General features: G+C 47.4%; 1 protein-coding gene across 1 annotated transcript in view; it reads left to right on the top strand.

Annotated features, from left to right (window-relative positions):
* The window catches only part of lrba (LPS-responsive vesicle trafficking, beach and anchor containing), a 168,342-nt gene that overhangs the window by 24,291 nt on the left and 127,988 nt on the right, over positions 1–16,063 (top strand). The window contains exons 4-19 of the mRNA XM_062478203.1: positions 140–235; positions 1,147–1,268; positions 2,780–2,906; positions 3,767–3,886; positions 5,203–5,349; positions 5,612–5,809; positions 8,855–8,988; positions 9,726–9,834; positions 10,283–10,435; positions 10,850–11,018; positions 11,278–11,357; positions 11,498–11,560; positions 12,492–12,589; positions 12,998–13,090; positions 14,346–14,454; positions 15,079–15,160. Of these exons, the coding sequence (XP_062334187.1) occupies positions 140–235; positions 1,147–1,268; positions 2,780–2,906; positions 3,767–3,886; positions 5,203–5,349; positions 5,612–5,809; positions 8,855–8,988; positions 9,726–9,834; positions 10,283–10,435; positions 10,850–11,018; positions 11,278–11,357; positions 11,498–11,560; positions 12,492–12,589; positions 12,998–13,090; positions 14,346–14,454; positions 15,079–15,160 (1,900 nt within the window). The remainder of the gene's footprint in view (positions 1–139; positions 236–1,146; positions 1,269–2,779; positions 2,907–3,766; positions 3,887–5,202; positions 5,350–5,611; positions 5,810–8,854; positions 8,989–9,725; positions 9,835–10,282; positions 10,436–10,849; positions 11,019–11,277; positions 11,358–11,497; positions 11,561–12,491; positions 12,590–12,997; positions 13,091–14,345; positions 14,455–15,078; positions 15,161–16,063) is intronic.

Raw genomic sequence — 16,063 nt, 5'->3', positions numbered from 1 at the left:
TTCACATGCTGTTGAAGGGAAGTTGGCACAAGCTGTGTATTACGCTTGTTTGTGTGGGTGTGTGCACGTTTGTTTGAAATGTCAGGTTGCGTTTTGTTTGTCTCACCCCCTTGTGTGTGTGTGTTTGTGTTCCCCCCAGCCTCCACATGCAGTGAAGCTGCTGTCTGTGCTGAAGAGCATGGCCCACAGGAACGGACCTGACTCCTTCTTTAGCTTCCCGGGGAAGAGTGCTGCCGTGAGTACAACACACACACACACCCACACACACACACACACACACGCACACATACACACACACACACCTGATGTGTTCTAATACGTAAGCCATACAGTGCTTTACCCACTACTTTATTATCTAGCCAGACAGCCAGTCATCCAACCAGCCTTACAGTCAGCCAGCCAGCGAACCCATGTGATCTTGTCTATGAAAGGGGAACATGCAGTACAAGTCCCCTGGGAACCATCTCTCCTCTTCCTGAAATGCAGATGATTAGTCACGCTCCCCCACAAGGGAATTCTTGTTTTTCCATGAGAGTAGTGGAGTCCCGTGTTCTAGATGCCGTCTGGGAACAAGCTCCGGGATGGCGAGGTCACATGGGTTCTGCCTTCATAAGGTGTTCAACCGTGACCTCTTGGTAACCTTTTAGCCTTTAGCTTTGAACCGCTTCCCTGTGTTCATCTCTTCCAACTCGTGTTGCACAGGTTGTGCAAGGGTGCATATTTCCATTGGCTCTGCACCCTCCCATCGCCATGGTGATATAGCTCTGTGGTGAGGGTGTGTAGGAGTCCTCCCTGTGGGCTTGAGGACTGGGAACGGCTGTGATTGGAAGCGGGTGTGTGTGTATGCATGCTGCACACAAGCTGCACACCTTCCTGTGCCTTCCTCTCTAAGGAGGCAGGAAGCCCTGGGAGGATGCACACACACACACACACACAAAAACACACACACACACACTAAACACCAAGCTAAATAAACAACATGATACTAGCTAGGCTTATCCATAGCTTACAAAACTTCAAAATATGCTCCCTTTAGCCGTATGTGTCTCAGACCCCCCCCCCCCCCCATCTAAGACCCCCCCCCCCCACCTCTCTATCCCAATAACCCAGCCCTGTTGTACTGTCCCCCTCCCCCCCTCCCCCCAGGCCATCGCTCTGCCCCCCATCGCCAAGTGGCCCTACCAGAGTGGCTTCACCTTCCACACATGGCTTCGCATGGACCCCATCAACAACATCAACGTGGACAAGGACAAGCCTTACCTCTACTGGTGGGTAACCTGGATACTATCTGGATGTACTATGAAACTAGTAATACAATATACAAGTATACTATCTGGATATACTTGTATACTTTCTGGATACTTTAGTGTACAAGTATGGTAACTGGATGCATAATACTCTATTACTGTATTATTTTTACATACTTTGAGATGCTAGTATACTGTTTGGATTTTTTATTATACTTGTAAACTATTTAGATAGTATACCAGTGTCTCCTGTACTAGTGCATCGTCTTGGATCAAACTAAATACATATATGAAACTGAATACATTACTAGTATACTGTCTGGATACCATGATATGCTTAGATGACCTGCTGTCATCTCACCTTCCTCAAAGATAGAGCCCCCCCTCATTGTTTGGGCTGGACTGTATTCTCAGTGACATTGTTTGAAAATCTATTGCTGTGTCCCACATTGTCGTAGCCTTAAGGAGCTTTGTAGTGAGTATCCTGTGACGACACGTCAGTGCTGCTGCAGCTGTGTGAAACCCTCTTCCGAGAGGAATTTCTGGAAATGGCTGACATGGCAGTTCCACATCCCTACACTGTTCTCCTCAGAACCTGTACTGTAGCTCGGTATGAATAATTCCTCCATGTCGCTGGCTGTTGGGAGCCACACAGGTGCTTTGAACGCAGCAGAAGGGGCTGTGTGTCAGAGTGGGCGGGGTGAGCTTGATCAACTGAAGGGTCAAATGAAGTGCTATGTGAGAAGGTTTCCAAACAGTTATCAGACAGAGAAAAGGGCCCAGCAGCTTCGCCGGCCTGGGAAAAGATTCTGATTGGGCAACTCTTCTCCTTTTCTTTCTCCCTTTCCCCTGTCTCTCGCTTTCTCTTTTTTTCTTTTGTTTGCTTTCTCCCTTTGTCTCTTCCCCTTTACCCCCCCAACCCCTCTTATCTCTCTTTCTCTCTCTCTCGCTCGGAGGGCCAGTAAATCAGGGCCTCTAATCGTCCTATTTTCAGACGATAATTAATTTCTGTCAGAAAACCTAATGCATGTGTCCAGGATGTGTTTGGGCCTTCTAAAATAAATTAGCCACACAGCACCAGTCTGCCAACCAGTCAGTCAGTCAGTCATTAACCACACACAGCACCAGTCTGCCAACCAGTCAGTCAAACAGTAGAGAAATCTGTAGTATAATTCCTCTTCAGGCCTGTGCCCTTTTAAAAACAGATTAGTTCAGTAAATCACATGCTCACAGGCCGGGGCCTCGACTTGGCACGCCGGTAACGACACAAATGGGAATTTGTTGTGAAGTTGACTGATGATTGAGTCTTTCACTATCTCTGCTTTTTCAAACCCTACCCAGAAAAATGTTTGTGTGATTTATTGACGTTTGACTCCCCTCTCCTACCCCTCAACTCCCCAACTCCCCAACACACCATGCCCTTGAGTTAAAGTGAGCCTGCTGTACTTACTGAAGTGCAATTGTGTGTGCGTGTCTGACACAGAATGTGTGTTTCTCTCTCCCTCTCTCCCCCCCTCTCTCCTCCTCTCTAGTTTTCGCACCAGCAAAGGCCTGGGCTATTCGGCACACTTTGTGGGCGGCTGCTTGATTGTGACCTCGTTAAAGTCTAAAGGGAAGGGATTCCAGCACTGCGTGAAGTACGACTTCAAACCACAGAAGGTAGGAAGGCAGTTGGGAGGGAGGGAGGGTAGGGAAGGGGGGGGCTTGGCCTAGTTGCTCTGTGGGACAGCCCACATACACAAACCCAACGCTCCTAAAAACGCTTGTGTTACCTCGATGTAGGACACAAGTTCACACTCTCATAGAATTATAACATGTACACACACACACACACACACACACACACACACACACACACACACACACACACACAGACAGACATGCACACACCAGTAAACCAGGCCTCGCAGGGTGAGTCAAAGTCATATCTTTTCACCCCCGGGGGCCTGCAAAGCCTGGATAAAGAATGAAGGAGGGGAAGAAGGATGATCTCATAACTCTGCAGTCAGTCTCCTGGTGCATCCAGCCAAGCCCCCTTCAGCAGCACCTACATCCACGTTACCCACAGCCAATTTAAAACCTCCTCTCTCCCCTGTGTGCAACTCGCTACACACTAACCGCCCCATCTCTCACAGGAAAGCGATAGACACCCTCATTTTGGGGTGGGATTTTTCTATTCTATTTCTATGTTATATTTAGCCCAGTCCAGTCCGTATAGGTTCTCTCCAGAGGTGTCTGGTAAGGATGATAACCCGTTTCTCTAGATTCAGCCGAGCTAGGTTATAAATCTCAGCTGAAGTATGTGGGATTCCAGCCCCAGGGGCATAGCTGTGTGGGCTAGCCCTAGGATGGTACTACTGTACTAACTGAAACTAGGCTGAAAGCCTAGTCAAAGAGGATGGAAAAATAGATCACTCTCCTTTCTCATTCTCTTACTGTTAAATTAATGAACCAAGAGTAATACATTACCAGCCGTGTCTGTAGAATAGAGGACTGATGTGTTTGTGTGTGTTTCCCAGTGGTACATGGTGACCATCGTCCACATCTACAACCGCTGGAAGAACAGCGAGATCAGCTGCTACGTGAATGGAGAGCTGGCGTCGTACGGAGAGATCACCTGGCTTGTCAACACCAGCGACGTAAGTACACACACACACACACACACAATGTTGCCATGGTAACCCCAGGTAATGGGGTAACGTTCCATCACGGCCATCTACCTGACTTCCATCCAGGACCACAGACCCAGTTCTGAGCAGGTCACACAAGATCTTTTTTTCTCTCCAGACTAAACGGAACCGGTTTGATCTGGTTTGAGTTGTCACACGCATTCCCTTGTTGCCCCTAAATTCCAGTAATTTCTCTAAATTAAGATGTGTCATATTCAAAGCAGTTACCCACAATCAAATGAGTGACTTCCTAACCGACAATCTCGCCTCAAGAATGAGAGTTATCAATCTAGGCCTACACCATGTGATCAGGGTTAGATTGTGGAAGGTGACTTACCGTATTTAGGGGAAATTGGAAAAAGGTTTTATTCATGCACATTATCGCTACGTGTGTTTGTCTCTCTTTCTCTCTATCTCTCTATCGCTCTCTCTCTCTCTTTCTCAAAAGGCTTTATTGGCATGAAAACATCAATTGTTCATATTGCCAAAGCAAATGTGAAATATTCATCAATATAAATCATGGACTTATATATATACTTATATTTCATACACTCACATACAGAGACACACACGGTAGTTAAAAATATACATACGTGTAACTACACCACACAGGTTGGTATATTATTAATGTTGCCAAATAATCGGTAGAAATAATTAATAAATAAGTCTCTCGCTCTCTCTCACTACTACACTGCTTCATTTAATCACCTTCTCAGCTGACAGAGGGGCCAGGGGGTGACGCAACATGCTCTGTCTTTTCACCAGAATGCAGCAGCAGACACACACACACACACACACACAGTCTGTCACATCCCTGGAGTATGACTCCTGTCACATCCCTCTCCCTCGTGTGGAGAACACGCTCTCTGACAGCTCTGAGGGGCAGGCGTCAGCGTGCCATCACGCCATGGTCTTGCCGCTCGTGGCGCGCAGGGCCGGTGTATACCGGGAGAACACAGCAGGAGATGGAGACGTCTCCCCTCCGTGGTAACAAGCCCTCCTCCACCACCCTTCTTCCAGTGCCTCTCAGAGGAGAGGGGAGACCTCCATGCTGCACGTCTTCTGTAGCCTGACCGGGGTTGTTTTTGTTTCGCCACTGTGGTCGATATTAATGTTTATTTTTCTTTCTCTCTTTTGCCTCCTGACTCCTTTTTCTCTCATTTATTCTCTCTTTCTCCTTTGGTCTTTTTTTGTCTTTCTCTATCTCTCTTTTCTTCCTCTGTTTATTTCTCTCTCTCCCCCCCCCCCCCCCCCCTTCTCTCTCTATCTCTGCCTCACCCCCTCAGACGTTCGACAAGTGTTTCCTGGGCTCGTCGGAGACCGCCGATGCCAACCGTGTGTTCTGTGGCCAGATGGGGGCAGTCTACCTGTTTGGAGAGGCCCTCAGCGCTGCCCAGATCCTGGCCATCTACCAGCTGGGCCCAGGCTACAAGGTACGCCCTAGCAATGCTAGTATAGTTGTGGTACAGTTGATATTGTTGATAGTATAGTACAGTATAGTCGCGGCAAGTGAAGCACAGGAGTCTTTGTGATCAAACGACCATGCCTCTGTGGTACAAGTCTAACGTAAATATCCCATTGATGATCATAAAAAATATCTTTCTTCTGCCTCTCCTTCTCTGTTCCCTCCATCTCACTTCCCCTTGCCCTCCCTCTCACCTCTCCTTCCCCTCGCCCTTGCCCCGATCTCCCCAGGGCACGTTCAAGTACAAGGCAGAGAGCGACCTGCTGTTCGCTGAACACCACAAGACGCTGCTGTACGACGGCAAGCTGGCGGCCAGCATCGCCTTCACCTACAACCCCCGCGCCACCGACGCCCAGCTCTGCCTCGAGTCCTCCCCCAAAGACAACACCTCCATCTTTGTGCACTCGCCCCATGCACTCATGCTGCAGGTAATACACTGGTCCACTAGCCTTACATTCTCCCCCTGCAGGTAATACACTGGTCCACTAGCCTTACAGTCTCCCCCTGCAGGTAATACACTGGTCCACTAGCCTTACAGTCTCCCCCTGCAGGTAATACACTGGTCCACTAGCCTTACAGTCTCCCCCTGCAGGTAATACACTGGTCCACTAGCCTTACAGTCTCCCCCTGCAGGTAATACACTGGTCCACTAGCCTTACAGTCTCCCCCTGCAGGTAATACACTGGTCCACTAGCCTTACAGTCTCCCCCTGCAGGTAATACACTGGTCCACTAGCCTTACATTCTCCCCCTGCAGGTAATACACTGGTCCACTAGCCTTACATTCTCCCCCTGCAGGTAATACACTGGTCCACTAGCCTTACAATCTCCCCCTGCAGGTAATACACTGGTCCACTAGCCTTACAGTCTCCCTCTGCAGGTAATACACTGGTCCACTAGCCTTACAGTCTCCCTCTGCAGGTAATACACTGGTACATTGTTGTCAATGACACGTTCTGTCTGTCTTTTCTGGAACATGACGGGACTTCACACGCAGGGCGCCCACCTCACGTCTCTCCTTCGGGAACGCCGGCATGCTATCTCAAATCACACGCGGCGGCATTATATCGCCTTTGTTTGGTTCAGTGTAAACAAACAAAGCCGCCATAAAGACTGGGCTTTGCAAAAATCTCCATGTAATAGGGCCTACTGACACAGTGTTTCCGAAAGGATCCCATGACAGGAAAGAGGACTAAAAGGGTCAGCTGCTATAGTCAGCATGGCCCTCGAACCCCGGCCCCAAGGTCTTTATGAGGGGCCCTAAAGCCACTAATGTCCATTTGCTCACATTTGCTCACATTTATAGTTTTCTGGACCCGACGCCTGGTTTCTTTCAAGCTCTGGCTGGAAACCTTTTGTTCACACCCTTTATCTGGCATTGATCAGAGTAAGAATACAATATGTGAATGACTAACAGGATAGAATACGTGAACAAATCACATAATGCGATAGCTGATCTACTGATTGTGACAACATAAACACATCCCAGATTTCCTCGGCACCAGAAGAGCACGCTGCAGGTAATGCACTGCTCCAAATATTTCCCCACTTAACTGAAGGTGACAACTATTGAGGCATAGCTAATCAACCATAATGTATTCTAGTCAGGTGTAGTCAGGTGACACCTGTTCCACCCCTCCCCCCTTCTCCTCCCTCGTCTTCCAGCTGTGCCACTCTCCCCACTCTCCCCACTGTCTGTCTCTCGTTCTCTACTCTCTCTCTCTCATTCTCGATTGTCTCTATATTCAGAACTGTATATTTCTCTGTGTTTTTTTCTTTCACTCTTTTATTCTCTTTCAGTCTTTCATGTTTCAAGTCATGTTCTATTTTTGCTCTCTTGACGTATCTCTCTCTTTCTCCTTGCTCCATCTCCTTCTCTCTTCCTCCCAGACAGTGATTTCTTCCAGAGATAATAGGGGTGACTCTTATCAGGCCCTCCCCCTTCATTCTCACAGGCTGGTTCCCTCTGAGGTGGATCTAACCGGTCTGAACCAGACAGCATCTAGCTCACCTGCCCAGAACCACTGTACCTTAATCGGAGACATCGGGCATATTTGGGGACAACTGATGCTTGTGTTCACATTCTGGATGTGTGAAAGCTGAAGCGGTCCTCTTGATGACACTCCCCTCAGACTGTAGGTCGCTGGGTTTGTCTGCCTGGGTGTTCCTGTACGAGTGGCGTTCGTTGTCAAGTAAACTCAAGTAAATGTTGATTTTTACACACACTGGCGGGAGGGAAGGCTGTCTGGGAGAGTGCCCACCTGATTAAACACCCATTAAGTTTGTACACACACTAGCACATGCGCACACACACAATCAAATACACACACAGCTGTCCTTTTTATTTCATTACTCTCAATTCCTCCCACGCCTCTCCCACTTTCTCTCCCCTCCTCTATCTTCCCCGTCTCTTTATCTCTCCCTCCCTCTCTCTCTCTCTCTCTCTCTCTCTCTCTCTCTCTCTCTCTTTCTCTCTCTCTCTCTCTCTCTCTCTCTCTCTCTCTCTCTCTCTCTCTCTCTCTCTCTCTCTCTCTCTCTCTCTCTCTCTGTCTCTGTCTCTGTCTCTGTCTCTGTCTTTCTCTCTCTTTCTGTCTCTCTCTCTCTTTCTGTCTCTCTCTCTCTTTCTGTCTCTCTCTCTCTTTCTGTCTCTCTCTCTCTTTCTGTCTCTCTCTCTCTTTCTGTCTCTCTCTCTCTTTCTGTCTCTCTCTCTCTTTCTGTCTCTCTCTCTCTTTCTGTCTCTCTCTCTCCCTCTGTCTTTCTCTCTCTCTCTGTCTCAGTAATTGAGTTTTGTCCCTGTGCTTCCCAACGAATTGAGCAAACACATGACCTCCTTTGTGCGTTTGTGTTTTACAGCGCATGCACACACATATACACACACACACACGCTGACCTAAATGATCATCCTCACCATCTCCGTGAAGCGTTTCTCCATCCCACCCTCTCTCCAGATCAAACAATGCAAATGCTCTGTCATCAAGTCATTGTTAGTGTTCATATTTGGACAAACATGTCAATGAGTTTCCAGTGACGACAGTTGCGTGTTTGGTTATTCTGACAGGTCCAGGTTTAGAATAAGTCATTCTACGTTGAGAAGGTTCTGCAAAGTCACAGTCATTTCTCCAGCAAGGCGTGGCCTGGAGGAGCTTCCCGTCGCCTCACTTATTAAACGAACGCCCCCTCAAGGGTTACACACCTGGATGACAGTGGTCTCATCATCATGGCAACATAATCTTTTTACCTGCCTCTGGCTGTCTCCCTTGGCAACTGGGGTGGCGGCCGGGGGAGGATCTGAGCAGAAAGCCAAAACAAATCAGATTGTTTATACTTTTGTTTGCACACGTTATACTGTCGATATTAAAGCCTTAACCATGCCCAGTTTACATAATCACCAGACTGTATTCAAAATTTAAAAATATATCTCAGCATTTCTGGTAAATCTTGTTATTTGTATGTGTTGATGCTGTTGTCCTCCAGGATGTCAAGGCGGTGGTGACCCACTCAATCCAGAGCGGGATACACTCTATCGGAGGGGTGCAAGTGCTCTTCCCCCTGTTCTCCCAGCTGGACTACCAACAGCACACCAGCCACGAGCTGGACACCTCTGTCTGGTAGGACACACACACACTCACACTCACAAACAAATGATGTATACACATGCACACACACTACACGCAGACACACCAACTGTATACGCACACAGTGCACACAAGCATGAGACACACCCGTGCACACATTCATCACGCTTCCACCCAAACTATTTCATTATTCACAACCCATCATTATGGTATTCACAGGGTGTTCATTATACTGTAGCACAGCGCCTCTGGACTGGTTCAGCACAATCTGTTATTGTAAAGCATAGCCTTTTATTATTCATTGTAGCATTGATAATAAATTCATGATGCCATTATTGTGAGTGAGTCTGGGGCCAGTGGGGTGAATGGTAATGAACGTGATCTGGCAGCTGATGAGTCACTCTTGAGATCCGTTAATTTCTCTCTGACGTCTCCAGGGTGTCAGGCGGGAGAGAGTCCACTCTGCACTTGTCAGTCTCTTTCCTAAAAATGCATACAAAAATAAAATAAAAATGGAATCAAATTAGAATTTGAAGTAGGAGCCACCTACGGTGATTCTTACCCATCACAGTAGGGATGTTGAAAGTGTTTGGGGCCAGACTGGACCAGTCTGGCAGTGGCAGTGTGGCTTCACTGGTGGCTGGTGTGTTTACACTCCTTCTCCCCTGCTCTCTCTCTCTCTCCTTCCTGCCTTCTCTCTCCCTCCTGTCCTCTCTCTCTCTCCCTCCTGTCCTCTCTCTCCCTCCTGTCCTCTCTCTCCCCCTCCCTAGCTGCACTTTACTGTCGTTTGTGATGGAGCTGCTGAAGAACTCTGTGGCTATGCAAGAGCAGGTCCTCACCTGCAAGGGTTTTCTGGTCATCGGCTACACTCTGGAGAAGGTAACACACTCTCTCACACACACACACACACACACACACACACACACACACACACACACACACACACACACACACACACACACACACACAGGGTCTGAAAAGTTTCAAAGGAATCTTGCACACACACAGTCCTTCCCCCTTCACACCACAGCCCTGTCCTAATTGCTGCCCTGTGCTCTAGTTGAGGCGATAACAAGGCAATGTCTCCCACTCACACTTCTAATGGAGGTTTCCTGGTTGGAGTGTTTTGAGCTTGTAGCTGTTATGGGCTTGTTAGACTGAGAGCTCATCCACATTCCCTTTCTGTGTGTGTCTGTGTGTGTCCTGCTCACACATTCCCTCCCTCTCTGTCCATTCTTTGCTTGTATATTCTCCTCCATCTCTACCTCTCTACCTTACATCTTTTTGTCGTCCTTCATCCTCCCTCCCTCCCCCTCCTCCCCTCCAGTCTTCCAAAGTGCATGTGACGCGACCCGTGCTGGACATCGTCCTGGCCTTCGCCCGTTACCTTAGCAACCTGCAGAACGGCGTCCTGCTGCTCAAGCAGCTGTGTGACCACATCCTGTTCAACCCGGCCATCTGGATCCATGCCCCCGCCAAGGTACAGCCAATAAGACCCGGCGCGCGCTCACACACGCACACACACGCACACACACACACTGAAAAACACATATTCACACACTGACCTCTGTCCGCACACACACACACACACATACACACACTGACATTTGTCAGAACAAACACCCATGCACACACTGACCTTAGTCATCATGCCACACACACAATCACACCTCCGCTTTCCTCTCCACACTCTGCCCCTCCCTCCCTCCCTCCCTCCCTCCCAGCGTCTGAACGCTGGTGTCAGTAAACAGAGAGGAGAACCGTCTCATATTAAAATGGAAAACTCACAAGCCTCTGGTTAACAACAGTACAACAACCATACACACACATAAATGTACCCCAGACTCATGCTGTGTGTGTGTGTGTGCGCGTCCCTGTGCGTGTTCCTCCACAGGTGCAGCTGACCCTGTATACCTACCTGTCGACAGAGTTCATCAGCACCGTGACCATCTACAACGCCATCCGCAGGGTGGGCACGGTACTGCAGGTGATGCACACCCTCAAGTACTACTACTGGGTGACCAACCCTCAGGACCGCAGCGGGGTCACGCCCAAGGGCCTGGGTGAGACCACACACACAACACGCATACCGTCAACAAGAAGGATAAAAGACACACATGACACACAAAGATACTACACAGGCATGTACAAAAGACACACTATTCATGCTCTGTTGAAGTGGAGCAGGATTCTATTTACACATGACTGGGCAGACCATCCAGTCCTCCTTGTGCTTTAGTGTACCTTCATATACCTTACCCGGCGCACACACCTCAATCCTGTGTGTGTTTGTGTGTTGCACGCGCGTGTGTGTGTGTGTAGATGGTCCGAGACCCAACCAGAAGGAGATCCACTCTCTGAGAGCCTTCCTGTTGCTGTTCATCAAGCAGCTGATCATGAAGGTAAACACGCCCGCTGCTCCTCCGTCACACGGTCCTCACCGCTCTCCGACACACACACACCTGGCGGAGGTTTCCATCCTCCACAACGCTGGCTTCTACTAGCTAACGATAGACTGATAGACCGTTTGTGTGTGTTCCAGGATTATGGCGTCAAGGAGGACGAGCTGCAGAGCATTCTGAACTACCTGCTCACTATGCACGAGGTAGGACCTAACCTCTTCTTCCTTATATCCCTCAGACCTACCAACACACAAATAGTCCTTTTTTTATTAAGTTTTATAATTTTTGTTCCTAAGTATATAAGTGGCCACTAGGTGGCACCCTAACCTCACAGCTTCATCTCTCCCCCCTCGGTCTTCTCCTTGTCCTCTCTGCTGACAGACCGACCCTCACACAGGGAAACTGCAGTGTTTCAACCGCTGCCAAGCTTGCCCTCCCCAGCCCTCTAGACGGAAGCTGGAGTGTTTAGAAAGCACCCAAGCATAGAACAGTAATGAGTTTCTAGAACAGTAATGAGGTTCTAGAACAAGCAGCCTTCGGCTCTCCAGCAGTCTGGGTGCAGAGGGTAACTCCTCTGCTGCGGAACGTAGCTATCTACAGAGACTTCCTTGGCCTGGCGTTATTCGTTACTTCCACCTTTCCTTTTTTTTAAATTTTTATTCGAAAACAGAGTGTGACGTAGTGCTCTGTTGTTCTGTAGCATTGGGATGAAGAACCATGCAGAGTTTTTTTTTAAGACAATGTGACCTTTTGGTTGAATACTGAAATGAACTTCACAGCATCCTTATGGGATACCTTCTCTAGAAAAAAGAGTTATGAGTAGTTTTATGTGCAGTTGTAAAATTTCTGAATATACACATTAAGAAGATCCAAAGTTATGCATTTTTTATTTGCACATTATATAAATAAAAGTCCCATGCACACCCATGGATATGTTTGTGCGTAGGCCTTACTTTTAAACTTCCTTAGTATAATTATCCGACCAGTAGACTTCTCCAGCAATGTTTATCCCGCGGTGGTTTTCATGACATCATCGTGAAAGGCTATACTATTCTAATTGCGGGCTCCATTAGCCGGGGTGTTTATCATAGCGCTAATAACGCTAACATTTGACCCCGGCGCGGACCTCTGCAGGATGACAATCTGATGGACGTGCTGCAGCTGCTCGTGGCGTTGATGTCGGAGCACCCCGGCTCCATGGTCCAGGCCTTCGACCAGCGCAGCGGGATACGGTAAACGTTTGCTCTGGTCTCCGTCTCTAGCCATTAGCGGCCTCTCGTTTCAGTGGGGAGGGAGTTCGGCTCGTGCGAGGTTGGTTCTCTTAACATCAAAATGAAGCCAGATGACACGAAAGCTAATAAAGTTATTTTACTGCTTTCATTTGAAAAACTGTCCAGGTTATTGATATAATCGCACTCGGTAGCATGCTGAGTCATCCGTCTTGTGTGTATCTGTGCGTCCGTGTTATTAATCTAGTGTATCAGTACCGCAAGGGAAGAATAAAAATAGAATAAATATTGAACCAGTCAGCTGAAGCTTTATGTGTGGTGTTTCATTTATATTTGTAAATAATTAATAAAGTAAGAAAAAAAATAGTCTTTGTTTTCTCACTATCTTACTGTCTGTTTCTTGTTGTTCAGGGTCATCTACAAGCTGCTGGCATCCAAAAGTGAAGGAATTCGAGTGCAGGCACTCAAGGTCATGGGCTACTTTCTCAAGCACCTACCAGCAAAGTAAGAAGAGCTGTCCTCTACGCTCACAGATACAGATTTAGAATTTTAGGAGGCATACCAGACTTGTCATCTGCATCGTCTGCAAAAAATGTTTCTTGTCAAACACAGTGATTTAAAAATAATGTAATTATGCGGCACACAATTTTCACATGACATCTGTGTATTTCATACAATTCAATCATGGATTCGTTTTACACTTTGTTCATAGAAATCAAAGGCCCTTTTCAAAATGGTCGCCTCTCAGTAGCATATATACAAAATCCCTTTCACCAAGTCGGAGGTATCTGCTGGAAAAGCAGTCCTCGTTCAAGCAGAGGTCGATAGCTAATCCCCAATTGTGCACCGCCATAAAATGAATAGCGTATTAAAGCCTTTTTCCTCCTGAGTCAATAGCCTCCTCTTGCCGAGAACTGTTTTGATATCAAATTATCCACTTTAAAGCTCCCTTTGATTCTCCAAGCAATTAAGATTGCTGTCTGAATTTGTCAGGGGAGGGCGGGAGGAGAGGTTTGCTGGATGAGATGCAGGGTTGTGGTGGGGGGGGGGGGGAGGTACGGCTCGATTTTGCCGCTCTCTTTCTGTTTGATCTCCAACCTTTTGATCAGTGCTCATGCTGGCCTCGGCTCCCTGGCCGAACCTCCTGGCTCCTGGTCCCAAACTGCAGTACCACGCCAGACCCATCTGAGTCTCTGGTCCCAGTCCTTAGCTCCAGCCCCCCGGCCCCAACCCTGGCCCTGGCCTTAACTCTGCTATCCTAGCCTTAATCCTCGCAGCCCCAGCCCCAGCCCTGGGCTCAGCCTTCGCTCCCGCCCTCCTCAGTACAGCGACTCTTACTCTGGGTGTTTGACATTCAGGCCCATTTTTCCAGTAATCTTCCCCAAGTATGTACAGACACTCTGGAGGAGATGAAAGATGTGTCTGGTCCGGATCCTGCCGGGTCACTGGTACCCAGCAGGGTGCTTCTCCTTCATTTCCTCCTTCATTTACTACACTGTGTTCTGGAGCTCTGCTGAGTTATACGTCCGTGGGTCTCAAATTCCATCAAGCCCTTCTCGTCATTCACAGACCTCGGAAATTCCTTGTCACCAAGGAAGATAAATTATTTGTTTAAACTGTGAGCTAATTTAATATAGCTTTTTTTAAATTGGGGGGGGGGGTGTTCAACGCTCTGCACAGTATTTGACAGAATAGTGTAATGCATTGTATGGTACAGTAAAGGGTAGGTTGACCTTTGACCTGTTGACTCCACCCACAGGAGGAAGGCTGAGGTCATGCTGGGTCACGGCCTCTTCTCCCTGCTCACCGAGCGCCTCATGCTGCACTCCAGCCCCTTCAGCATGACCACCTATAACGTGCTGTTTGAGGTCAGTCTACGACTGTGTGTGTGTGTGTGTGTGTGTATGTACACTTGTGTGTGTTACTGTTATCTTCATTGGTGTCTGTCTGGTGTAATACTTATAATTATTCATGTTATCCACTTTTGCTTGCTTTGTGCATTACTAAATTACGCAAAACAAATTTCCATAGTATTAGTGTGTATTGTATGCAGAACATTTGTACCTGTTGGTGGTTTGTTTGATTTGAACGTTATTGTTTTTGTTCAAGTACCTTATCACCACATCCTGAAATTTTGCCATTGCCTGAAATAAACCTCCTAGTTTCAAAAAACACTGAGAACATTTAAAACCATTTTTAGTTCTGCGAAGAACCATATTTTCAATTGAAAGATGTCTATGTTTAATTTATCTAGCTATATTGTAATGATATAGTAATGTTGCATCATGTCTTTGAACGCGTAGAAAATATTACAGTGCATCAATGTGCCATACTCTGAACTGTAGTAAGCTTCATTTCAGTCCAAAATCTAAAAACTTTAAAACTTTGGTTATTTTCCTCAAATCCATGTTTTGTGGATGTGATGGATGGTTTGTGTGTGGCCCAGTGCATAGTGGCTGTGAGTGATCAGTGTTTGGGCTCCCTCTCTCCAGATCCTGACTGAACAGATCTGCACCCAAGTGATCCACAAGCAGCATCCAGACCCAGACTCCACCGTCAAGATCCTCAACCCACGTGAGTAGCAGCATCAAGTATATCCTCTAAGTCTGTTTTCGTAGGCTACATTTAATTTGTTTTACTAGTATAGATAAAGACAATTATAATAAACGTTTTAAATTGTATCAGAACGTAGCAGTAGAGAAGTGAGAATTTAAAAAAATATATTTTGTAGCCATTGTTGCACTTCACTGTCCTAAAGTATGCAGTGGCCATTAGAAGCACCATAAATGAAGCCAGAAATAGGACCCTGTCCTTGTTTGATGTGTGCTTTTATTATTCCTATCCTGGAAATTCAAGTAATACTTCCAGAAGTTCCCACTGTTTTCTCTCTGCTGGAATTGTGTTTTTATTCTGGGCTCTCATTACGAGCAGAAATGGCTTAGTTTCTGTATGATGCAACATAACAAGCTGGAATAGCAAGCTCACGGCTTTGATCAATGTTCACCGTCCCATCCTGTTCTCGGTCTAGTATTTTCAGACCATTACTCACCTCCAATTTGGAATGGCAGTTCTCAAAATCTTTTCATATGTGGAAATCAAAGTGCTTAGCTGCACAGAGAAACACACACACACGGAAATCTAAACCCGTCTCCCCGAAAAACCGAAACCTTAGCTTGCCGTAATCACGGCCAAGGTTTACTTTAAAACCAGCCCTAATCTGACAGGCAAGGTCCATACAGTCACACATTGATTACCCACAAACCTTTATTCTGTTAGAGTGCTCCCCATTTCCCAGTCTATCATGGCTGTAGATGTGTATTACCCAGCCAGCCAGCGAGCATCTGCATCTGAGCCCCCCTGAGCTAGGAGACTGAAGGAGCAGCTGGGCGGTCTGCCTCTCCTCTCCTCTACTCCGTGTGCCTCCTGATTTCATCTGCGGCCGAGCCCCAAAATGGCCCCTGATTGCAGTCTTTAGTA

This window comes from Osmerus eperlanus, chromosome 14 (genome assembly GCF_963692335.1).
Source record: "Osmerus eperlanus chromosome 14, fOsmEpe2.1, whole genome shotgun sequence".
Classification (NCBI taxonomy): Eukaryota; Metazoa; Chordata; class Actinopteri; order Osmeriformes; family Osmeridae; genus Osmerus; species Osmerus eperlanus.
This window is presented reverse-complemented; position numbering and strand designations above follow the sequence as displayed.